We start from the raw sequence: 26,962 nt of genomic DNA on the forward strand, positions 1-26,962 counted from the left end.
GCGTGTGAGAGCGAGTGTGTGTGTGAGTGTGAGAGCGAGTGCGTGTGAGAGCGAGTGCGCGTGTGTGTGAGAGCGAGTGTGTGTGTGTGTGAGAGCGAGTGTGTGTGTGTGAGAGCGAGTGTGTGTGTGAGTGAGAGCGAGTGTGTGTGTGTGTGAGAGAGTGCGTGTGAGAGCGAGTGTGAGTGCGTGTGAGTGCGAGTGCGTGTGAGAGCGAGTGTGTGTGTGAGTGTGAGAGCGAGTGCGTGTGAGAGCGAGTGCGTGTGTGCGTGTGAGAGCGAGTGCGTGTGAGAGCGAGTGGGAGTGCGTGTGAGTGAGAGCGAGTGCGTGTGAGTGAGAGCGAGTGCGTGTGTAGTGTGAGGCGAGTGCGTGTGTGCGTGTGAGAGCGAGTGCGTGTGAGAGCGAGTGCGTGTGTGCGTGTGAGAGCGAGTGCGTGTGAGTGAGAGCGAGTGCGTGTGAGAGCGAGTGTGAGTGTGTGAGAGCGAGTGTGTGTGTGAGTGTGAGCGAGTGTGTGTGTGTGTGAGAGCGAGTGTGTGTGTGTGTGAGTGAGCGAGTGTGTGTGAGTGCGAGTGTGTGTGTGAGTGAGCGAGTGCGTGTGAGAGCGAGTGTGTGTGTGTGTGAGAGCGAGTGTGTGTGTGTGTGAGAGAGAGTGTGTGTGAGAGTGAGAGTGTGTGTGAGTGCGAGTGTGTGTGTGAGTGAGAGCGAGTGCATGTGAGAGCGAGTGTGTGTGTGTGTGAGAGCGAGTGTGTTTAAGTGTGTGTGAGTGTGTGTGTGAGAGTGTGTGTGAGTGCGAGTGTGTGAGAGTGAGAGCGAGTGTGTGTGTGTGAGAGCGAGTGTGTTTAAGTGTGTGTGAGTGAGTGTGTGTGTGAGAGAGAGTGTGTGTGTGTGTGAGTGTGTGTGAGTGAGAGCAAGTGTGTGTGAGTGTGTGTGTGTGTGAGTGAGAGCGAGTGCGTGTGAGAGCGAGTGTGTGTGTGTGTGAGAGCGAGTGTGTTTAAGTGTGTGTGAGTGTGTGTGTGAGAGAGAGTGTGTGTGAGTGCGAGTGTGTGAGAGTGAGAGCGAGTGTGTGTGTGTGAGAGCGAGTGTGTTTAAGTGTGTGTGAGTGAGTGTGTGTGTGAGAGAGAGTGTGTGTGTGTGAGTGTGTGTGAGAGCAAGTGTGTGTGAGTGTGTGTGTGTGTGTGTGAGAGTGTGTGTGAGAGCGAGTGTGTTTAAGTGTGTGTGAGTGAGTGTGTGTGTGAGAGAGTGTGTGTGTGTGTGTGAGTGTGTGAGTGAGAGCAAGTGTGTGTGAGTGTGTGTGTGTGAGAGCGAGTGTGTTTAAGTGTGTGTGAGTGAGTGTGTGTGTGTGAGAGCGAGTGTGTTTAAGTGTGTGTGAGTGAGTGTGTGTGTGAGTGCGAGTGTGTGAGAGCGAGTGCGTGTGTGTGAGCGAGTGTGTGTGTGAGCGAGTGTGTGTGTGTGAGCGAGTGTGTGTGTGTGAGCGAGAGCGAGTGTGTGTGTGTGAGAGCGTGTAAGTGTGTGTGAGAGCGAGTGTGTGTGTGTGTGTGTGTGAGAGCGAGTGTGTAAGTGTGTGTGTGTGTGAGAGCGAGTGTGTAAGTGTGTGTGTGTGTGTGAGAGCGAGTGAGTAAGTGTGTGTGTGTGTGAGAGCGAGTGTGTAAGTGTGTGTGTGTGTGTGAGAGCGAGTGTGTAAGTGTGTGTGTGTGAGCGCCATTCATCAGATTTCTGTATGGGCAGAAATAGTTTTTTGCAGTGAATAGAACTTTCTCATATAAATTAAGATGATTAATAAATGCTGTAAAAATATTGTTTATTGTTAGTTCATGACACGAATGTGTTACTAATGTTAATACAATCTTAATGTAAAGTGTGTCAATCACTTCAAACACAACGCAGTGACAAACCCAGAGACACCTCAGTTAATATACAGTGATTCATTTTAATCAAATTGAAAAATAAATTAAGGAAATATAAACAAAATTAAACAATTATAAACATTCGTAAGCTCGTCAGCAAAGGTGGAATTGTGACGCTGAAGGCAGAAGACTTGATGAAGGTATAAAACTGAAGCGTGTGTGTGTGTTTCTTTCCAACATGGACACAATCACAGAAGCATTCCTTAAATAAACACCACAGTGGCCGACACCAAACCATTATTCTTCCCGCAGACACAAAAGAAAGGTATAGAAAATGTTTCATATACATTAATATCTCATGCCCTATTTGTGAGGAGTTCAAATCTATCCGTCGGCTCTGGTGTTTGGATGGAATGATTAAAGAAGAGACACGAGAAATCATCATGTTCAGCTAGTTATATCAGTAATACTGTTCAAGGTCACATGACTCGCTTTCATGTATAAAAATCAAAGTTCAGAGTCGCACGTCCGGCGAGAGGATCGTTACATCACACAAGCGTGTCATTTGGAGTGACACATGCTCTGATGGAGTCGAGGACGTTCAAGTTCTGATCAACTAACAGCTTCAACACCTGAACACACAAACAACAGACGAGGAGGAAGAAGACATGAGACAAACAGGAAGAGAGCAGTGTGGAATGCAGGAAGGAGAGAGAGATGAACCCCTCAGAGTGATTGACAGCAGGACAGATGGTCAAAACAACACCTGCATTTACAAACACGCTGCAGAGAGCTTGCGACGCTCCGAGAGGTGACAGTCCTAAAAAGCAGAGTATTATGGGCTAGTTTCTCTTCTTGACGTTGTTGTTTGAGGACAGTCTCTGTCGCCGGGCGGGCATCAGGGCACCCAGTGCCACTTTACTCCGGGCAACTTCAAACAGTTTGGAAAAGACCTACAACAAGAGCTCAGAGTCAGACTCAGACACACACAGCAGAAATTAAACATGATTACAGAGGTCAGAGGTCACTATAGAGTTCACATCTCACCTTCCTGGGTGTCCTCTGCTTGAGCACAAAGTGAGAAGAAAGTGAGACGTTACAATAAAGGAAGAGACACACAACACTCACTGAGAGATTAAAGCAGGCCTTTGATTGTCTTATAAATTATGTTTTCATGATATGATAGAAACAGGATTATCTTCTGAAATAAAAGGCTGATGTTCAGTGATGTGACACTTGAGAGTATGTTTGAGTCATGAATGTTTAATGTTATGCACTTTCAATAGAAGTCTATGGGTGAGCTTCTATATAGGTTGAACTGAAATATGTTTCCTCATTTGTAAGTTATTGATATCAGGGGATGCCAAATCAGGGGTTCTCAAACTATAAATATAGCTGTTGGGGGGGGGGGCCTTTAACTGTCTAATCTTGTTAAAGTCACACAAAAAGGTAAAAAGCCAGTTGACATGATGGTCTGTGCCTCTCAGCGAGTATTGATGCTGACTATCACACCTGGAGTGGAGTCACATGGGGTAACCAAATTGGCCCGGTTGCTAGGGAGGGTAGAGTCACATGGGGTAACCAAATTGGCCCGGTTGCTAGGGAGGGTAGAGTCACATGGGGTAACCAAATTGGCCCGGTTGCTAGGGAGGGTAGAGTCACATGGGGTAACCAAATTGGCCCGGTTGCTAGGGAGGGTAGAGTCACATGGGGTAACCAAATTGGGCCCGTTGCTAGGGAGGGTAGAGTCACATGGGGTAACCAAATTGGCCCGGTTGCTAGGGAGGGTAGAGTCACATGGGATAACCAAATTGGGCCCGTTGCTAGGGAGGGTAGAGTCACATGGGGTAACCAAATTGGCCCGGTTGCTAGGGAGGGTAGAGTCACATGGGGTAACCAAATTGGCCGGTTGAAAGGGGAGGGTAGAGTCACATGGGGTAACCAAATTGGCCGGTTGCTAGGGAGGGTAGAGTCACATGGGGTAACCTCCTCGTGGTCACTATAATGTGGTTCTCGCTCTCGGTGGGGCGTGTGGTGAGTTGTGCGTGGATGCTGCGGAGAATAGCGAAGCCTCCACACGCGCTACGTCTCCACGGTAACACACTCAAGTCACATGATAAGATGCGTGGACTGACGGTCTCAGACGCGGAGGCAACTGAGATTCGTCCTCACCACCCGGATTGAGGCGAGTCACTATGCCACCTTGAGGACTCAGAGCGCATCGGGAATTGGGTGTTACACATTGGGGAGAAGTAAAAAAAAAACTGCTATTTTGATTTAATTGAAAATTTTCTTCAGGTTTATATTTGGGATGCATCAGAATTTTCGGCTACCAGAAATTTTCAGGCAAAAATTGCATTAAAATTATATTATTGGTTTCATCTGAAAGAGAAAAAAAATAAATCTAGAAATTTGAACAGAAACACTTTAAAACACGATCAGTTTTTACATCTATAGAGAGAGCAATATTTTGTTGTTCAAGCCTAAATGTTATGCTATTAATGTGTGTTTTCTAAATGTAATTACTGAAAAGCAATATAATAAAATACATTTGTATATAAAAAGTCCAATTTTTTTTTTTTTTATGGAATTCTATATTAAAAAAAATGTAAATAGATTTTTATTACATGTTGTGCTGATTAATCAATCAATTAAATCGCATATATAAATATTTTCTGGAAAGCCCTTTAAAATAACAATTATTCAATATATAATGATCAAATAATTAGTTATTTTTGTATAATTAAAGACATAATTACAAACAATATATATATTATTAAAAAAATCATATTTAGATATTTCGCTCCATCAAGCTGTGTTTGAACACAAGAACATGTCCTCATCTTGTGCTGTCTGCTGTCGGTGAGGGTGGTTTGTTCTCTGGATAAGATGTGTGTTGTCTATACAGCTGGAGTTTCACCTACTGCCCCCTGGAGAAAACACGTGGAACTACAAGCTGGAATTACGCCGATGGAAGGAATATTCTTTATTACGGTCCGGAGACATGATTGTGTTCATTTATGTAACATGTTATTTTTTTTATTAATCGCATTGAATTAATTATTATTATGGTTATCTTACTAAATAATACAGTAAAAACGTATTAATAATTTGAGCTGTAAAGTGTCTAAATGGCCCTTTTTGCAGATGCTGGTGGTGTTAGTCATGTGATTGTGCTCCATGTAAACAGTCTTCCTGATTTTTATGCCCAGTATGATGCCTGATATTATACATTTAGACAGCTTTGATTGTGTTTAAATAAAAATATGATTCAAAGCAAGTGAAATTACAGTACATGCACCGGTGAAATGAAGCATTAAAACAATGTAACTGTTTGAACTGGAGACAATACGCTCAAATTATGGCTTGATAAAAGATAAAGATAAAATCACATGATGTAAAGGAGCTGTAACACACACCTGCTCCCACAGCGTTTCTGCCACCCAATCGATGAAGCTGCCCACCTCTCTGAACTCTCCGGAGTATTTGACGTACGCCCAGGTGCACAGCGACACCAGCGCCACGCCCATGATCATGTTACACAACGCCGCCACAGAGTTTATGCCCACAAAGCCCATCACCAGAGAGACCACGTACATGATGAACATCACGGCAAAGAGCGTGGCGGGCGTGCGTGCGGCGAAGAAAATGTTCTTTCCGTCGTTGTGTTTGATGAAGTTTGCGTACACCTCGTCGATCTCGTGCTCGAGCTGCTCCTGATAGCGCCGGCAGAACTCCTCGCCGCCCATTTTCTTCACTGCACGGAACTGACGAACGCAATTCTGCTTGAACTCGTTGTGACTGCGCTCCAGATCGACCGGCGCGATGTACGGTTTATCACCTCCACACACCTGCGGACAGGAAGTCACACACAGTCACACGGAGTTCATGTCCACACGTGTGTGAGTGCAGTGGTTCTGGTTTACCTGCTCCATGTTTCGGCCGTAAGTCTCTCTCGCTCCTGCAACAGCTGCCAGATTATTTGCTTCAGCCGTCGCCTGAACAACAAGACAAATAAAACTCAATTCAGACACCTGACCGAATGCATGTTTCTCTTGATCTTAAACATATGGATATTTTTCAGTGTTGTGTTTTTAATAATCAATATTTCCCTTCATTAGTCTGTGAAATGCACCAGTACACTTGTCACAGTGTTTTCTGGGACTGTTTAAAGTAACGTGAGAGCACACGTGCGCTCTGATTTAATGAGCTTGTTTATTTGTTAGGGACGATACACATGGTTATGCACACAGTTAGTGTTACTACAGGAAATCCATGGTAAAGTTTTGTAGGTGTTGTGATTGGATCACAACCTCTTTAGAATGTGTTTGTTTTAAACTAGCTGACAGGAGAAGGCTCATTAATATTCATGAGGAAAGCACTAATTGATCGGCCAGTGATGTGTTGTGCGCGCGTGTATATGTGTGCACGTTGTATGGTGTGTGTGTTTGTGTGTGAGTGTTGTGTGTGTGTGTGTGTGCATGTGTGTATATGTGTGCATCTTGTATGGTGTGTGTTTGTGTGTGAGTGTTGTGTGTGTGTGTGTGCGACGTTGTATGGTGTGTGTGTTTGTGTGTGAGTGTTGTGTGTGTGTGCACGTTGTATGGTGTGTGTGTTTATGTGTGTGAGTGTTGAGTGTGTGTGTGTGCATGTGTGTATATGTGTGCATGTTGTATGGTGTGTGTGTTTATATGTGTGACTGTTGAGTGTGTGTGTGTGCATGTGTGTATATGTGTGCACGTTGTATGGTGTGTGTGTGTTTGTGTGTGAGTGCTGTGTGTGTGCACGTTGTATGGTGTGTGTGTTTATGTGTGTGAGTGTTGTGTGTGCACGTTGTATGGTGTGTGTGTTTGTGTGTGAGTGTTGTGGGTGTGTGCGTTTATGTGTGTGAGTGTTGAGTGTGTGTGTGTGCATGTGTGTATATGTGTGCATGTTGTATGGTGTGTGTGCATGTGTGTATATGTGTGCATGATGTATGGTGTGTGTGTGTATTTGTGTATATGTGTGCATGTTGTATGGTGTGTATGCTGTATGGTGTGTGTTTGTGAGTGTTGTGCGTGTGTGTGTGCGTCTGTGTGCATGTGTGTATGGTGTGTGTGTGTGTGTGTAGTTTTTACTCAAACTTAATGAATATTACAAACATGAATATTATTTAATTGCTTTTAACATTATAGTTTTGTTACTCTGGGTCTCTGAGGGTTAAAAAAATAAATATATGTTTGTCAATCATTGTTCACAACCCTTATTTAACACACTTTAAAATCTGTTTGTGTGTTTAATTCTGGTGCTCTAATTTAGCTGCCTACTGTATGGACCAGACTTACGAGTCAGGAGTGCACCGACGATGCCTCAAAATGCCGTCTAGATAGGCAGCTCACTAGAGTCTGAATGCTATGTAGTGTGGATGCGCAAGGCTTTATCAAAGTGATTTCATACCTGTAACATGGATTTGGGATGTGGCAGTTCTTCCCCCTGATAGATCTTCATGTAAGCCTGAGACAGATAAACACACACAAACACAGATCATCTAGATTCAGCTCATTTCTCTGACTTACAGTCTATTACAGTTGATTGTATTAGTACACGGTTGACATTAATCTGCCAACTACAGCAACGGCTGATGTCCTTATCATAAATGTACTGTCACGTGTTGCAGCCATATTGTCACACAGTTTAATCACACACACATGAAGCTGATCAGTGAATGTGCTGAACTCTGTCTTACTTTGAAATACTGTACAAGATCTCGACACGTGACTTTAGATCCTCCGATCTCTTTCACCACCAGAGTCTCTGGAGACAACAGCAGAGGAACCAGATTCACCAGCTCACGCTTGAAGTCCTCATCAATATCTACAAAGAAACAACATGAGGATGGGTAATAAAGCACTCCTCGATCACCTGAAGGTTTCATCTGGAGATAATGACCAGCTGACTGTACATTATCACACTGAAACTTAATGAACAATACATGGAGGATCTGTTTGAGTTCAATGATTTGAAGAAAGAGTGTGGAGTGAACGAGACATGAAACTAGCACAGATATGAAGGAAATCACTTTAAACATGTCACAGTTTATACAGTTTATATCGGTTTCTCACCCACACCTATCAGAGCACTTTAGAAGACATGGATTAAACCACTAGAGGTGTATGGATTACTTTTATGCTGCTTTTATGTGCTTTTTGGAGCTTCAAAGATCTGGTCACCATTCACTTGCATTGTATGGACCTACAGTGCTGAAATATTCTTCTAAACATCTTAATTTGTGAAGTAGAAAATCAGACACATCTGGAATGACATGAGGGTGAATAAATGATTTGGGGGGGGAACTGTCCCTTTAAGCGCAGTGCAGAATCCTGCCATTGACCAATCATGTATTCTACAGAGCCATTTTTTTATATTATTAATAAATACCCTAAAAGGGCTGCTGTGTTAATTCGGGTCTTGAGTTCACAACATTTCTAGATGTTTTATCAGTTCAGACAGAGTCATTAACACAAATGCCCCATTGTGACACAAGTTTTGTTTATTAAATATAACTTGATCATGTTTTCTGCTATGAGATGTTCCCCACAATCAGCTCAGAAATCAAAAGCTGTGCAGATTCAGTTCAGCCTGTGAGTGCTTGTCTAACCTCGTATCCTGCCGTCAAAGTGAGGGTTTGTGGCCACTTTCAGGCCGGGGTGAGGCAGCAGGAAGCAGTTGATGTTGGAGAAACACGAGTGAATGTGTTTCCTCACGTTCTGAAGTTCTTCATGTTGATTCGGTTTCACCTGCATCAGAACAATTCAACACACGTTACAGTTCATAAGAAGAACGTGACCGCTACATTACATTCATCCAAATCCAAACACATGCATGACATAAACATGTCGTCATGTATCATGTGACTCGCCTGTAGTCTCTTCTCCAGAAACTGGTTTCCTCCATCCAGACCGTAAGCGTGTTCATACGGGTAACTCCAGTCTCGTATGAGAAACATCAGCGACTGCACACATCAAACACACAGTCACTGTACAACACACCATCAAATAACCCACACCCACTCACACCCACACCCACTCACTCACTCACTCACTCTCTCTCACACACACACACACACACACACTCACACCCTCACTCACTCTCTCACACACACACACACACACACACACTCACACACACACACACACACACACACACACACACACACACACACACACACACACTTACACACTCACTTACACACTCACACACACACACACACACTCTCACACTCTCACACTCTCACACTCACACACACTCTCACACTCACAAAGACAAAGATCCCCCATTTAGGCTTAACAGACTGTAGGGGCAAGTGCTGTTAGTGAGCACCTATGAAGGCCGGAACGGTACACGAGGGGGTGGGGTCCAGCACCATGCCCGACCGCCTTTGTCTCCCCAGTGGCGATGTTTTACACACCACACCAGGTACTCATTTTAGGCTGAGTCGACCTAGGGGAGGCCCGGGACCGGTTCAGATAATCGTCACTGGTGCTGGCCATGAGCGGGAATCAAACTCTGGTCGCCAGGTTCGTAGCGCAGCGCGCTAACCGCTACACTACACCCCAAACACACACACACACACACACACACACACACACACTACCTGGAATGGTTTCAGGTAGATTTCCTCCATGGCAAGTCTGCCGTACTCTGTGAAAAGCTTCAAAACAAGAAAATAACCCGCAATAAATCAATGATACAGAAACAATACAGACGACACTTACTTTCATATTTTTTTGGTCACGTCCCCTTTGAAACAAGAAATACTTTTGCACCCCATCCTATAATAATAATAATAATAATACCAAAAATGCTTTTTAAGGCAATAACTGCATTTAATTTCAGCTTCATGTCAAGAAAAGTTTTATTTAAATAATACAATGAAAAAATTGTGTTTCAGTTTTTGGAAAAGTTGCAAAAAACCACTTTAATCACCAGGACTGCACTGTTGGGTTATTCTTCTGTTCACGGTCGGTCACAAATACATTTTAATTACACCTATATACATATTAAAAGATTCAAAAGAACGGTAAATAAATCACAGCTACTGCCCGAGTAATCTTAATATAATAGTTCACCCGAAAGTGAACACGTCTGTCATCATTTACTCGTCGTTCCAAACCAGCCGGACTTATTTCTATCAATGAAACACAAGCATGAGGAGACTGTGATCCATATCACTCATGTGCTTTAGTTCAAGTCTTCTGAAGCCAGACAACAGCGGTATGAGGAAAACACCAAATGTAAGTGTTAATTCACTGAAAATCTTCCCCCTCACCCATTTTAATCCGTCACACACGCGAGAGCATCTTTGTTTACATAAGCGCCGCGAGCGCACCGGTCATCTCACAAGGGGAAGAGGAGGAGAAGAAATGGCACAGATTGGTTGAGCTGCGTCAAAGTTAAAGGGGTGTGAGAGTGAACGAGGTTTTAGACCGGGGTGCTCTCCATCTTTGAGAACCACTGATCTAACGCAATGACATTCACATATTAAAGGTGCTGTAAGACTTTAAGCGTTGAATTAGCCACACCTACAGACCGTTGTAATCAGAGATGAGCACACTGAGAGGGGTCGCCCTGAGCACCGTACCAACACTTATACGAGCATATTCGGGCTGCAATGTGATTGACAGGCAGAGAGTGATTGGCTAAATAAAGGATCTGACTGCGGACTCCCACCCCATCCCCCCATCCCACTGTTTAGAGTCAGGTGTGATATTTCATAGCACCCATTACAATTCTATCTGACATTTTCTGCATGATTTTAAACAAATAATCCCTTAGAGCATCTTTAAGTGTCCAAACACTGTAAATATACATCACTCTGGTTGTGTCTCACCTGAAGATGTTGCAGATCGTCTTCTTGAACGTTTTGGGACAAATTATAAACCTGTGAATAAAAGCAGAACAAACACTGAATATTCTGCATACATGATGCTCATATGTTGCACTAGAGGTCTGCGACCGGACCCGTGGGTGCTGTTGGGCCAGGCTCCAGTCAGTTCTTCATGTATGACTTAATGAAATAATAAACAGTGCTACACTAGTAGTAGTACACATTAGCAGGTCCAAATGTTCATCCGCAGTATTCATCATTTGTAAACCATATGTTAATTAGTCATGTTGGTTCTTCAGCCACATCTTAAGGAGTTTATAGCCACACTTAAAATAAATATTATAATATAAATAAATGCACAATATTAAGAATGTTTTTGGTTTGTTTACATATTATCTGCAATGAAAGTAAATACAAAAACAGGCCCAAGTACCGCGAGCCCATTTCCTCCTGGCGGCTTTAGTTAAACAATGCATACCATTTTTTGAAGCGATTTGTGTAAATGTACATTTATTTCTCCAAAGACTGTTGTATGGTTCACACTTCCTGCTGCCAGTTGGTGGCGCTATGATCGTCCCCCACAATAGTCATATCCATGTGATCAGTCCCCAATACCAAACACAAATCTACATTCGGATCTAAAGCGCACAATGCATGCCGAAGAAATGAGCACTTCCTCTTTTTCATTTTTCACCATTAATTTATTGCCTCGCCATGGCAACGCCGTTTGAAATATAAAAAATCTGATCGCAATTTAGCATCTTCAATATCTTGGCATGATGTTGCCCAGATTTGGAGCTTGTCACATAAATCCCATAGGAGGAGTATTTCGAAATCCAGAGCATGCGTTTTTCAAACAATGCAACATGGCAGAATTCCTGTTGGGTGGAGCCTAAAACTATGAGTGTGAAAGTTGTCCAGCTTGATGAGATCTATACGTGTACAAAGTTTGGTAACTGTAGGTGAAAAGGCGTGTGCTACAGAGACTCCCAAAATCCAATTTTTCAAGGGGTTGGCAGAAAGCCCCCCATTTGAACTTTTGCCATACTCTAATGGCCGATGATTCTGATGTGTGTGCAAATTTGAGTTTTGGAGCAAGTTAATGGACCCAAAAGCCCCTGAAACCTTGAAGAAGAATGTTACCAGTAATCCTTAGGAAAACAATAGGGCCTTCGCACTTATAGGGCTTGGGTCCTAAAAAATTTTTGGCCCCCGTCAAGTTTTCATGTAGATCATCTGCCCCACGCAAGAAAGTAGTTGAAGAGCTTAAACGCTAACCGCATCATTAACATCACGTGTGTATTGACAACGAGTACTTTATTCACGGTGAAGCACATGCAGACTATATATTTATATCATTAAATCAATATAGTGAACTGAGAAGCCGCCAAAAACATCCGGTTTTCCACCCAAACACCACAATATATTCAACTAGAACAAAAAGTGACAGATATATTTCTTCTGTATAGTAAAATGTAACATTTAATGTTGTAGTAGTAGTATTAATAATGATAATAATAATAATAATAATGACATATTTAAACAATATCTCAATTAAGAGTTTCACTGCTTTCATTAAGTTCAAAGGTCATCGCCCCGCTCCTCTCCCATGAGCGAGACCGATGTTGGAGCGAAGAGGCGTGACATGAGAAATAAATCAGATAATTTCTTTGTCAGCATTTTTGTTTTTTTCTTTGCAACAGGTACAAATAAAATCCCTACGACCTCATTTTTCATGGCACAAATAACAACTGCACAAACAATGCCTTGTTGTAGACGACTTAATAAAAAAGCATTGTTCTCTCTGCCATATTTGGACGGGGTGATTTTATATGGGGACGTGGGGTAATACAACAGCCCAATTACATTCTCTTTAATCCTGTGCTAATCATTCATGTCACGTTCATTTACAGGATTTTCTGCGGGCTACACATTTGCATATCAAACGCTCGGTAAAAACATCAGTTATACTCATCCAGTGTGATTTGACCTGTTGGTAAATATTGATTAGGACAGTAAGAAGAGGACACAAGGGCTAATTTATTGATTTGAGTAAATGGGAATTACAGTGTTGAGCCCCACGGTTCACAGCATATTTTCCGGCGGGACAAACACATTTGCATAATGTGACAATATTGTCTATATTTTATATTCAAGCGTGTACTGCAGGAATACTGACTTCATAATGAAACCGTTCTGTGGTATTTTGAAAGATATTTAAGTCAATCCCAGATACACACAAACACGTTTAATACTTCATAATTAATCAGCACAGCTTCTGACAGGTCAGTTACACATGACCGCAGTGTGTAAATACAGTCGACACTCATCTGTGAATTATACAGACATCACTCATCACGTGTGAATCGATGCTAAACCTTACAGATGTCCACGGTTAACTAATGACATTGAAACGTGCTCCTCACTCAAGTGAAATTGTGATCGCTCTGCTCACGTGCACTCGTATAGACGCTCTTTATTTAAGAGAAATTATGCAATGGCATCTGATAAACTTTTCATTTCGTATAAATTCTATGAATTCAATTGCTTAGACAGTTTTATCATGAATAAATGCAGTCATTCACACCGAACATGTTTTTGTAGGATTTTGTGCCAGTGTTAACGCTGGACGGACGTCTCTGTGCCACATCTGGCTGCTTATTCAGCATCTCACACAGGTCAAACAGTGCGAAAAGACATTTTAGGCACTGTTATCAAGTTACAAATAACTTTTAAAAAATGTCATCAAGACACTCATGTTCTGTTTCACTGTGACACGTCAGGCTTTAAGCACAGGTATCATAAAGATTTAAAGAGGACTCTGTGACAGTCACATGACTCCAGATTGTTCTTCACCCAAAGATTCAGCGCTTAGAAGAATTATACTGCAAGTATACTTTCACAAAAGTTGCCTACGATGCTTGTATAAATACAGCATATTGCAACAAACATACTTGCTTGGAGAAATTATAAAGACAGCGAGTGATTTCAGGTTCCGGCATTATACAGGACTGTGTTATCCGGCACTTCAGATGGTATTTATATCTTCAGTTTTAGTGTGTCAATAGGAAATATAAATGTTAGACTCCCAAACATGACTTCTGCAATAGAAAAGATTAGAATAGAAGAACAGGGAGCCCTGCAGCAGATGGCATTGCCCCCACAGTGCCCCCAATGAACATCGTGTCAGTCTGAGATTACATAAAGAGACAGAAGCAGTTGAGACAGCCGAAATATACAGAAGAACTGTGGAGAATCTCCAAGAAGCTTGAACATCCGATCTGACAACAACCAAGAGAAACTGTGTGCAGGTGTATGTCAGAGAATCGGGGCTGTTTAAAGGCAAAGGTGGTCACACCGAATATCGATTTAGGTTTTTTGTTTACTGGACTTTCTATGACATTAAGTGATTAATGAAAACTATTTCTGTCATTATATTTGAAGACATCCTCATTATGCAACATTTCTCACAAGTGCCTTAAACTTTTACACAGTTCTGTATATGATGGTATCGATCGGGTCGACTTCGGTCACACTTCGGGTCAGGTTCAGGCTTCATGTTAAGGCCCGTGCAATTCAGACACGTGTGATGTGTGTGGTACCTGTACAGAGCTGGTCATGGTGCTGAGGGCAAACAGTGTGGCGCAGTCTTTGATGGTGGACTGACTGTCAAACGCTCCCTGTGTGTCCAGTAGCAGCACTGCCACCTGCACACACACACACGCACACATACACACACACACGCGCGCGCACATACACACACGCACAGACGCACACGCATGCACATACGCACACGCACGTGCACAAACACACGCATGCACAAGCACACACACACGCACGCACACAAACATGCATGCACGAGCACACACACACACACAAACACACGCACGCATGTTACGGAGTTTGATCTCACACGTTAACACTCATCAATCATGAATATTTGCTCAAATGTGACTATGGAGGCCTTTGATCTATATCTCAGTTCCATTAAGCCATTTTGAGTTTTTCCTCACTCAGTGAACACATGCTGGTTTGACAGATACAGAAACATACCATCATGTTTTTCATCAGATTTCTAAGTAACATGTCAGATAAGTAGTTTTATGGGTGATAAAGACGCTGTGTGTTTTTCTAGTGAGAATAGTGTGATGTGGGCACATTTTACCTTGCTGCCATCAGGTTTCTCCACCACAAACACTTCATTCCAGGCATGAATGCCCGTCGTCTCACGCTCACAGCCGCCACGCCAGGTGAAACCCTTCAACGGCTCATCATCACCTCCCAGCCACAAATCTGAGCTCTGATGAAGGACAACATAAGAGAAAATCATTTCAGTGAAGCTTGCGTTCTGATCCATGTCTACTCATGTGACAGACACTTGAATGTAGGAACACTGTTTGGATCTCTGTGTTTTTGGAGTGGTCCTGATTGCATCTGATGATGGCGTGTATGATTGGTGTGAAAGATGCTTTCTGAACACAGATGCACACCAAAAGAAATCGGTGGTCTGGGATTCAGTTCAGACTGTACAAACCAGAATGAAACATTAATAAGAACACAACACTTGGTCTTTCAATAGGTTGTAACAGTTAAAGATCGGGCAAGGAGGCGGCGGGAACCGGCTGAACAATCAACATAAACTTAGAATGCATAAAATAACTTTAAAACAACATAAAATATAAGGACACAGACACGTATGCAACATGGCCGCATGAGTCTCTCTCTCTCTCGGCATCTCCAGCTGCCCCTTATCTCGCTCTCCCGCTGATCAGCTGATTCAGCACCCGCCGTGCTCCATCACAGCCGGGCCACGCCCTCCTCCTCATCACACAGGTGCACACCAAAGACACACAGTCTTAAACACATCACTGACCACAATTGCAGTCATGAGTAACTCACATCCAGAGAGTTCAGTGTAAGAGCTCAGTGTAAAGACCGGTCAACCAGCACTTTTCAGATAATCTGAACAAAACTCAAGAGCCAAACAAAGACTCCTTTCAGCTTAACACACACTCAGTGTTTCAGTTAAATCACAGTAAAGCGGCTGAAATGGATTAAACTTGATTGAAGGAGTCACAGGAGCTGCTGGACTATGAGAGTTCACAAGAATGTGTAAAAATCAACAACGAGTCCATTTCAACTGACTGACCATCAACATTAAAAACACCTGATTTTAACGACGATGTCAGAGAAATCTGCTTGTTTGTGACCTCATAGACGCATGTCATTTTATCGGTCTCAGATCTCCTCTCAACATCAGCAGAAATAGTTTCTCCCAAGACACCTGCATATCAAATGAGGTCAGTGAGAGTCATGTGATGAGGAGGCGGCCCATACCTGACTGTCAGATTCAGACGCCTGCTTTCAATGTACTAATGAGCAGAACTCTAGCACAGCTCACCCTGCGGTGTGCATATATGGTTTCCAAAAATATCTTCAGGGCTGAGCAAGCGCTCATTCATTAGAGGAGCAGTGTATGTGTGATTACCTGCATGCTGCACAAAAGAACAGCCCTGATTCTTGGCGCGATCGGCCAGTGCACCTGTTTGGATGACTTTCACCACTGGTTGCAGCGATCTGAATCCTGATACGATTGGTTTAGCGCTCCATGGCGCTGGACAACGCACTACATCATTTCCGATAAAGTCATCTGTTCCAGGAACGCTAACGTGTTTGTAGCCAGATAGCACATTATGTGCTTCATGTGGATTGTCTAATGATCTATGCATCTAAATCGTCTTAAATCTGTGATCGGCTGATTGTGCCTGGATTCAGAGCTGATCTTTTTTCAGTTGTATAATGCACAAAATCAAACATACACTACTAATGAATGAGCACTTGCTCAGCGCTCGAAGCATGACACTGTGGCCACGGCAGGGTGAGTAATTGGTCATGCTGTGATTCAGAAGAATATGCCGGTTTGTTCTAGGTTTTGGAGCAGAGCACATACGATGATATAGGCTAGGTAGCTGCTAACAGCTTGTTGATGTGGTGATGTGTGTTTTCTCACCTGGTTGTACATGTATCGGAGCATGAAGTCCAGCAGGAATGATTTGCCCTTGCGGAAGGCTCCAGCGACAGACACCACCACCACATTGAGATCTCTCACATGATCCTGCAGGAGGATTCGCTCCAGAGCATCTTCATCCAGATTAAACTCGTGATTATCCTCGTCTGCAATGACGATCTGGACCGGCCCGGACACCTCCACCTCCTCCAGCAGCGGCTCGTCATCCAGATCATCTGATGTCATCTTACGCTGGACATCCTCCACACCAGACACACCTGCAGACACACAACATGTCATAATGAAGCCTTATTATACAGTAATTGTGCCATTTGTTATGCTGGAATTTTGGGTGGTAGGAACCTTGCAGTCCAATTGGTTAGAAACTTGTGCCAGCACCGTATGGAGAGGATTACATGGAGTTGACACAGAACTCTTGTGTTCAAACACAGGTAGATGGAGTACAACTGGACAGGTCAGAACGCAAGGCCTTGACACATGTTTATAATCCCCCCGAGACCAGAGCGTGAATGCTGCGTGCATTTTCCATTCCATAGCATAGAGCAGGTGTGCTGACCGCAACACCTCTCAGACTCAAAAGAGCTTTATGCTAGGAAGACACACTAGCCATGACACGCATTTACACAGGTGCAGGTGTTTCAGCTGCTTACGAGAGAGTTTCAGTGCTCTTGAAATCACACTTCACAGTGACCGCTACATTTAAATACAGGAGTGAACCCCATAAATGATCATTTCTTGTGAGTAGTAAATACAGAATCACTCCAATAAAGCGTAACGGTCTAGTTCTGGGAGATAAAATCCCATTCAGTTTTTCCATCTGTGAACAGATAACATACAGGTGTACTGTTAGCTCGGAGGTTGTTAATCACTTTTAATTCGATTACATAATTCACAATGCATCATGGGATTGTAGTTCATTCCCTCATTAAAGACGTCAAGTACACAGTCTTGTATCTTTGTTGATTTAAAGTTTTAATGTTGTGATTCACCTCGGAGCTGATCGGTATGATTCATGGCGCACAACTCTTTTAGGAAATCCCTTTGGAAAAAATTCATGGCAAAATACTTCCAGAACCAAGATGGCAGAAAGTCGACTGGCACTGTTGTGCTTCATTGTCCAGAATACATGACGCTTAAGTGATCACCATAGCAACACGGACTACATTTACATGGACACCAGAAAGCGTTGTATTGTGGGAAAGCAGCATTCCCGTTTACGTGCGCTGCACAAGCGGCATCCTCTTCCCTCCCGTGCGGCTCGGTCAGTAAGCAGCTTTCTCCTCGTGACGCTTGTGTAAATAACTCAAATGGGATCTGAGGAAGACTTCACCATTTTATTCTCTGTTGCTTTGCTTTATTTTTTAGATATTTCGAGTTGTTGCTTGTGTATCGATACAGATTTCCCGATTCGATTCTGATTCAATTTCATATGGGTAATGTCCCTTTTGCTAACATATCAAATAAATTCTCTCCCAGATAATGCTGTTCGAACTATGTATATTATGAAAAAATAAATGTTATTAATTATATTTGATTAAATATTCACATGTCGTCACATTTCAGCTTTTTAAAAATTAACAAATGAATGTATTTATTAAATAAATATATTATATTGTATATATGATATTTTGTTACATTTGTATTGTTTAATTGCATAATTAGTACTATTTCTTCAGGTATTTACATGAATTTGTTGAACAGGTTCTAAAACTAATATTGTCTATTTAAGGAAAATGGATGTGCAATGGATGATTAGAATGAAATGATCAAGAACACAAAGATCCATTAAAAGAGACATTATTCAGTGACCAATGGATCGTGAGGATCTCAAAACAAACTTTTACTCTCAACACTCCTCATCACTATACTACTCAATCACCGCTGAGGGAAATCTCAACATTTACCAGCCAGTTGCCAAATATATACATTTGAATCACATAGTGTGAAATTTGGTCTCATATGTGAGTGATTCCCTCTCATTGTAATGGAAAGATGCTCAGAGTAAAAGATCAATCCATGGCTTTTGAGAATCGACATCGAATTGACCAAATAAAATAAATTAAAAGGTGGGGTTTCCTCTCTTAAAACTCCGGGATTTCCCCAATCTATGAGAGCATATACGCGAACTTGAGGGACCGTCCATATTTTACATTGGTGTGTATAAATGCGTATAGTGTATGTGCTTTTCCCACGGTACCCCCAGAAATTTTGAATTCTTTCCACGGACTTGTTATTGAGCTCCATCCTATGATGTTTGTTCTCCAGTCTGTTCATGCACATATACACTCCTCCAAAACCTGTTAGATGTGTTTACATGACCACATACAGTAAGCTGCATTCTCTGGGAGAAACCTGGATGTGTTAAACCCCTCTCTCTTAATCCCTTAAGCAGCATGAGGAAATCATCATTCTTGTTTACATGATGTGTCAGAACACCGCGTACTGCAAAAACCCTGGAATAAACCGTTTAATTACGTGTGTGTAAATGTGGTCATTATGATGTCTCGAGGCTGCAAACAAAAACCATGAATACCAGCAGATTAACCCATTTGCCGTTAACCATTTCTGACCAATGCAATATTAACGGCCGGAGACATCTCGTCTATCATATCGTTCTGAATCCTTCAGAAGTGGAGTAGGTCTGGGTATCTCAGCGAGTACTGGCACTGACTATCACACCTGGAGTCCTGAGTTTGAATCCAGGGTGTGCTGAGTGACTCCAGTCAGGTCTCCTTAGCAACCAAATTGGCCCGGTTGCTAGGGAGGGTAGAGTCACATGGGGTAACCTCCTCGTGGTGGTGATTAGTGGTTCTCTCAATGGGGCGTGTGGTGAGTTGTGTGTGGATCGTGGAGAGTAGCATGAGCCTCCACATGCTGTGAGTCTCCGCGGTGTCATGCACAACGAGTCACGTGATCAGATGCGTGGATTGATGGTCTCGGAAGCGGAGGCAACTGAGACTTGTCCTCCACCACCCGGATTGAGGCGAGTAACCTCGCCACCACGAGGACCTACTAAGTAGTGTGAATTGGGCATTCCAGAATTGAGGAGAAAAGGGGATAAAATTAATCAAACATATTTAATTAAATAAAAATAATAAAATAAGTGGAGTAATCAGCAGTAGTGTACATGTTTAACATAAAGCATTATTTACAATGGTAAACTCACACGACACATGAGACACTGAGGAAGTCTGGGTGGAGGAGGTGTGTGTGGTTGAGAGTCAGAAAGAAACAAGAATCAGCAGAGACTCCCAGAGAAAAGAGGAAGAGAGATGATACTGAGGGTAAAAGTCACAGTATTTCCCAAAGGAGCGTCACTATCTCAGTATCATCCATTTGTCCTCAGAAGAGACAGTGCATGCACTGACCCACATTACACCATCTCATGTTTCAACTGAAGATTACGGAGCCCTGCGGAGGCTGGAATGAAAACGCAGCTCACAGTTCAGATGCACTGAAAGCAGGTCAGATAAATGAGCACAAACTCCAAAACTGGCATTTCTCTGTACGGTCAGTGCCGCTTCTATGAGTCGTGTGAAGTGACCCGATCGAAGGGCGAGACATTGAAACTGCACACGGCTGATTCGCTCATCCCTAGCGATCGCTTGCAGCATCTTGAGCTGAAAACCTGATGGCTCGGTGCTGCAACCACTAATCGATCAAATACCTAATTAATAATTACTGCTATAGATTATATTATATATTAGATGAAATATAGGCATATGCAGATTGGGTGATACAAGTACACCTATATAATTATATTCTATTATCATGGTCACATTGTATACATCTGCATAATGTAAGACATTAACTGGATTAAATAGTATGAGGTGTAAAGTCAGATATACCCTTATAACAACACTAGCTCTACGATCATTATCAAGTGCTACTAAAGTTACGATGCTTTGGGAAACAGCCCATAATTCGAAGATGATTCATAGGGTCATTTCTACGATATGCTTGGGTTTACAACGCTTTTGGGGACTGAGGCCAACACAAACTGAAGTGGCAAGCGAACTGAATCGGAGGCATACATCTCCCGGTTTTGTCTGCATGCTTGGGTACGGCATCTGCCATCCTCTGCCATACGCAAATGCCGCCCGTGAACCCAATGACTATAACAGCATTATACTGCAGCTCAACCCATATGTGGAAAGCGCAGTGATGTAAGGAAAAGGCATGTCTAACAGAATATCAAAGGTGGGTTTCCATCCATGTATGTTTTACAAATGTTGGGATATTGCCAATAACTCTGGATGGAAACACCAATAATGCTAATAAATTGAACATTTCTAAATTTGCTTAAAATTTTGAATTGTAATGCGAATAAAAAAAAAAACATATGTTAAGGATTTTTAGATAATTTTAAATGGAAGAGACAAAAAATCAGATTTTTTTTTTAAGTGAATTTTTTTACTGAATTGAACTTCCTTGTAATTCAGTGAATGTCATTTAGAGGTGTTTTTAAAAGAAGATTTTGTCCTCTTTATTGTTAGTAAGCATGTTTAATACAACCTTTTAAGTCGGGGCACAAGCTGAATAATCGGATAAGAGCTAATGATTAATTGCAATAATCGCAGAATAGTCGAATAATTGTTAGAGTACTCGATTATTAACATAAACGTTAGCTGAAGCCCTGCCATGAGGGGATTTATTTCTGCAATAATGACCAGCTGACTGTACATTTGCTTGTTTATTATGAGATATCTACATACCAATTACATAAATGGACATGGAATAAAGAGAAGAGTGTGTGGAGTGAATGTGGTTGACAATACATACAAAATAAAAGGAAATGAAAAAAGAACCAAATCAAAGTTGTTTCCTGACTTTTCTCTTCCAGCCTCCAATCTCATTTTCCACACAGAGTTCAGAGGAGTTAACGCTACATTAAAGACATTAAAGAAACCACAATGTCATTGTTCAATCAAAGTAAATAATAACACCATAAAGATCATAATGAACATGTGAGCCGCTGAAACAAACAAACAAAAGTTTGATAAAATCACAAACTGCTCAGATTGTCGAGGGATGGTGAATTGTTTTGCTTTATTGATTTTGGTTTAAAACTTGTATTCATTTATTTGAACATGAAAAATACAAACAAAAGATATTTCTATATTCAAATTGCACTTTAAACTAAAAAATTATTTTTTTTGCAAGTCTGTTTGGCCAATTCACTGAAAAGAACAGACTCAAAACAATTATTGGCATTGCTAGTTCTTTTAATGAGCCAACAGAAATACGGGACACATTTGGTGACTGGTGAAATATTCATACAGCAGAGGTACAGCGGACAAATCTTTGTCATGTGAAAGAAGGTTATATTAAACGTCGCTTCATACATTTGTATGATTGAAAGATAGTGATGCAGGACTGAAAGACTTACAAACAGCTCATTTATCTTTTATAATGAAGATGTCTTTGTTTCACTGGCACAAAAGGGGGATTAAATAACAACAAAAACAAAATAAACAACAACAAAAAATAGGTATCGTCTTTCGGCCAAATTGTTATTTTAAACATCGTATCGGCCCAGAATTTCACAATCGCTGCATCTCTACCGGAGATGACCTGGAATCATTTGCAGCATTGTTACAGATATTCTTACAAACAGTCTTCAGTGGAATGAAACAGAAAAAGTGAAACTCCTACATGCACTTGTTCAACAAGACCGACTCGTGCTGCACGACTAAGCAAACAGCGAATCAGACATGAGCACTAGCCTAGTTTCCACCTTTCCTGCTATTTTGTTATCGACAAAGTGAAAATGCGGAAAATAAAATTGCGACATTTGCCGCCTTCTGTCAGTTTCCATTCAAATGGCTTTTATGGATAAAAATGGTGTGCGTGATGACGTCATGCCTAAAAACACTTTTTGGTTTGGTTTAGCGCAACAGAAATCTGCCCTCAAGCGTTTCCTTTCAGAAATGTGTTTATCACTCATTCACCTCACAGATGTACCTAATGTTTTTCCTCTGAAGTTTGGGTAAAATGGGGAGATTATTGAGACTATTCATTGAAATTAATCAGTTTACTGTCATTTTAATTAACAAATAAAAGCAATCAGAAGAGGAGGAATTGCAATCAAAGGGAGCCGTTGCTATTCTGACTGATATATCGCTCCTGATGTTGCACCGATCGCAGGCTGGCACCAGTTCCAACCCAAAAGTGAATTATCATGATCCTGTTCAAGATGGCAACCTGTGGCAAGTATTGAAGAAACTTTCAGTGTCAGTATCAGGATCATCATGGATGTGTTTATGTGTGACCGACATTAAAGAAACATTGATGCGTGTAATATCAGTGTTACATATATGATACATTCCTCATATTCAATATTATAAACATCTCATCTAAAGCATCACAACGGCATCATGTCCCGCAGATTTCTCCAGCAACTAACGCAATTAATCGCAATGCCCCCGTATAAGGAAGATTCCTGAGAAATGCTTGTAGTACCACCCGTTTACTCCAGAGGGCAGTAATTGAAATTTAAGTTTGTGAAACGAAAAGACATATATGGGTCTAAAAATATATATTTTTCGTTTGACAATTAATTTTTTTTTTTATAAATATAATGCTTTTTTCATTTGGTAATTTTATTTAATACAGAGGATTTTGACATTTTTTCAAAAGTAAATCTAAACAATAATTTAATAGAATTGGGCTTTAAATATTCCAAAAAAAGCCACAGAAGCTTTTCTCCAGTATTGTGTATTTACTCTCAATTTAAAACATCTTTGTGCACAGAAATTATGTTTTTTATTGTTGGATAATTCCGTGACTGCCGTCTATTATTATGAATGGTGTGGAAAAGCATCTTTAATAAATAAACGGATGTCTACCATGATTAAATTAATCACAAACAGCGGCTGTTCATTTGTTCTCCTTGTACTTGTTGATGACCGGTGCATGATACGAGATATTTGTGTTGCACTCCTGAAGTGTCACGTGTGCAGATCGGATCTATATGCCGTAAAGATCAATCCATAATCACGTACAATAAATTGCTTTTCAATACTGTTATGATTAACACAGGCTAACGATTGGGGCAAACTCTGTCATGTGACACTACATTTTTGCATTAATGCCAATTTAATCGACAAAAAGTGTTCCCAAACCAGTTTTTTGCGACATTTGATGTATCGGAGAAAAATAATCTCGAACTTTGTGACATTTTAGCGATAAAGTGCGTTTCCATCAGCTTTATTTTGATGCGCTAAAACTTTTCGCAAAAAATCCTTGGATGGAAACGCAGTTACTGACGCCTTTTCTTCTGTCTGTTCTTAAACATATACTAAAGTGTGTTCCATCAAGCGCGTCTTTCTGACTAACAGCATTTCTTATCATGTGTGACTCACGGTTTCAGCCTCGTCACATTTGGCGGGATTCAGACCCTGAACAGACACTGTTTAATATATCTGGCTACTCCCCCGATTCATGGTTTAGCATTTCCTAATATTGTTGATCATAATCTGTTCGCAATCAGCATCGGGAACTTTGTAAGATATCGTCGGTATCATCATCCTATTGCCCAGCCCTAATATGTATATAAATCACACACACCTTTTATATACACTAAACCATCACTAAAGCATTATCCTGAGAAACTCAAATATACTGTTAGTGATCTCACATCAACCTCCTATATTATTTTACATTATAAATATACATACAACTTTATAAGCTATACACCTTTCCTAAACAACATTTTAAATATCCAAAACAACAAACTGCTGGTTAATCAGTATATATATATATATATATATATATTAGGGCTGTCGATTCAATGCTTTAATAACGTGCAATTCATTTTACAAAAAATAACGCGTTAAAAAAATGTACGCATTTAATCACAATGCTTTTCTGAGAAATGATAGCTTGTAGTACCACCTGTTTCCTCCAGGGGGCAGTAAATGAAACTTCAGCTGTATGAGCAACACACAGTTTATACAGTGAACAAACACTTCAGCAGAACAACACAAACATGTGTTACATTCTTGTGTTCAAAACACTTGAAGGAGCGCAAATGTGATTAAGAGATCTCAAGATGTGTTTAAAGAGTATTAAACTATATTTAATGACACAGTGAACTAAACATTATATGTTTATGATGCAACGCACCCGAGACGCTACACAAGCATGTCTGACGCAGGTGTACATTGACGGTCCTTAAACAAGCCCTCATAATAAATCTGTGATTGATAAATTCACTTGTGTAATGGATTACTGTGAACTGTGTGTCAATGATTGATTTATGATCAATAATATGATATTAATCATTACATTGTATTATAAAGATGCTTTTTGTCTTATTAATGATGAACTCTTCTGCTACAGGAATGTAATGCATTTTAATTATCTGAATTTTTTTCATTATATATATATATATATATATATATATATATATATAAAAATAAAAAATATTTAAAAAGATACATATGTATAATTATTTAATTATTATATATTGAGTTATTGTTATATGAGGGGCTCAGCAAATATTTGTATATGCAATTAATCATGATTAATTAATCGGGACACCGTGTAACTAATTTGATAAAAAAAATCATAATCGATTGACAGCACTAATATATATATATATATATATATATGATTTAAAATGAGATATTAACGTATTTAGAGATTAAACCCGATATATTTCAATATACTATTCTGTGAAATGTTTAACACAACTTTACATAATTCAAATCCCAAACTAATACACGTATGTGATTCTGGATAATCATATCAGTGAAATTAATAGGTTATTTATATTGTCTGTATATTAATTAAATTTTCTGAAGACACTGAAGTAGAGAATAAATAAATGCAAACACACTGCTATATATCTGTAATAAACATCAATACACTGAAATCAGTCCTGAGGACATTTATCATATTTACACAATCTAAAGATGTTTATTTATTAATGTGATTGTGTGTTTATTCATTTTACCGCAGCGCGATCACTGGCCTACACGCGCCTCCCGCCGCTCGCGCTCCGCTGCCGTTAAACGCACGCTCTCCGTTTCAACACAGACACACACACACGGTAGTATCCGTCGCGTTTTTACCTTCGGTGTATTCGGTGTTTGTGCAGTTCTGTCCGGTGTGATTCCGGTGCTTAAACCTGCAGCTCTCCTCCGCCATCTTGACCCCCGTTCAAAATAACAGCACGCGCGTGACGTCACGAGCGCATCTACACTCTCTTATGACGGCCGCGCGCAGCGCGCTCCCCTTGCAGCGACGCGCGTTCATGATTCATAGGTGTGTTTATCAACAGCTATTTTACACAGTCAGATCAGAGATTAATAATAATAATAAATTATTAAAACGTGTGGACAAAAGATCATCTCATATTAGCCCGAACTCTATTACAGGATTTAATAATGAATCATGTTTTTATAGATTAATTTACTAAATTAAAGTTGCTTTTAATTTAGTCAGAGAATAATGCTGTTGCATTGAGAAGAATGTTAAATGTTTCTTATTAATCTCATAATCTTATGTAAATAAAAAATAAAATAGGTAATACTGATTTCATATCTCACAGCTGTGACTTTATGTTTTTACAATTATGAGTATATATCACGGAATTTCAACTTTATTTCACAATTCAAGCTTTATTTCGGTCAATTATGAGTTCATAATTTAAGGAATTTTTGACTTTGGCCCATTAATTATTGAAAAATAATGACGCTGCACGTCGTCACCGTTACGCCTCAGGTGTGCATAATTTTTATTATTCCACTTGTCCCACAGCTACCACACAAGACATCGTTCGGTTTATCTCAAGAGATTTTCTGGTTTTCGTGCCTAAAACATTCTTGAGTGGAACAACTCTCTTCTGCCACAGATTCAGCGTCTGATACAGATCAAGCCTTCATTGCTAGCTCAACAACATCACTTTACAACTAGCAGGAGAGGATAGAGACATTTACTTTACTGGAGTAACAAGTGAGTGTGTGTGTGAGTGTGTGAGTGTGTGTGAGTGTGTGTGTGTATATGCGAGTGTGTGTGAGTGAGTGTGTGTATATGTGAGTGTGTGTGAGTGAGTGTATATGTGAGTGTGTGTGAATGTGAGTGTGTGTATATGTGAGTGTGTGTGAGTGTGTGTGTATATATGTGAGTGTGTGTGTGTGTATATATGTGAGTGTGTGTGAGTGTGTGTGTGTGTGTATATATGTGAGTGTGTGTATATGTGAGCAATATGTACAGATGAAT

General features: G+C 40.9%; 1 protein-coding gene across 2 annotated transcripts; it reads right to left on the reverse strand.

Annotated features, from left to right (window-relative positions):
- Nucleotides 1-1,406: 1,406 nt before the first annotated feature.
- LOC127626116 (atlastin-2-like) lies at nt 1,407-25,907 on the reverse strand. 2 transcript variants are annotated; one of them, XM_052101681.1, is made up of 14 exons: nt 25,813-25,907; nt 16,718-16,992; nt 14,873-15,007; nt 14,310-14,414; nt 10,711-10,761; nt 9,475-9,531; nt 8,740-8,832; nt 8,479-8,617; nt 7,567-7,694; nt 7,278-7,334; nt 5,768-5,839; nt 5,261-5,692; nt 2,889-2,903; nt 1,407-2,794 (listed from the first exon to the last, which is right to left on the reverse strand). In XM_052101681.1, the coding sequence occupies exons 1-14, from the start codon at nt 25,886-25,888 to the stop codon at nt 2,684-2,686; spliced, it is 1,746 nt and encodes a 581-aa protein (XP_051957641.1). In that variant the 5' UTR covers nt 25,889-25,907; the 3' UTR covers nt 1,407-2,683. The 2 variants fall into 2 exon arrangements, with proteins under 2 accessions (XP_051957641.1, XP_051957642.1); XM_052101682.1 differs by lacking the exon at nt 2,889-2,903 and having other exon boundaries at nt 1,409-2,794.
- Nucleotides 25,908-26,962: the final 1,055 nt, after the last annotated feature.

The sequence above is a fragment of the Xyrauchen texanus genome, chromosome 32, assembly GCF_025860055.1.
Source record: "Xyrauchen texanus isolate HMW12.3.18 chromosome 32, RBS_HiC_50CHRs, whole genome shotgun sequence".
Lineage (NCBI taxonomy): Eukaryota > Metazoa > Chordata > Actinopteri > Cypriniformes > Catostomidae > Xyrauchen > Xyrauchen texanus.

Bases quoted from the DNA above. Each gene is read 5' to 3' on its own strand.
- LOC127626116 (XM_052101681.1), bottom strand. From the start codon at position 25,888: ATGGCGGAGGAGAGCTGCAGGTTTAAGCACCGGAATCACACCGGACAG. The intron at 9,532-10,710 runs GTGAGACACAAC...CTTGTTTTGAAG, and splicing joins ACGATCTGCAACATCTTCAG to CTTTTCACAGAGTACGGCAG. The intron at 7,335-7,566 runs GTAAGACAGAGT...TATCTGTCTCAG, and splicing joins ATCTTGTACAGTATTTCAAA to GCTTACATGAAGATCTATCA.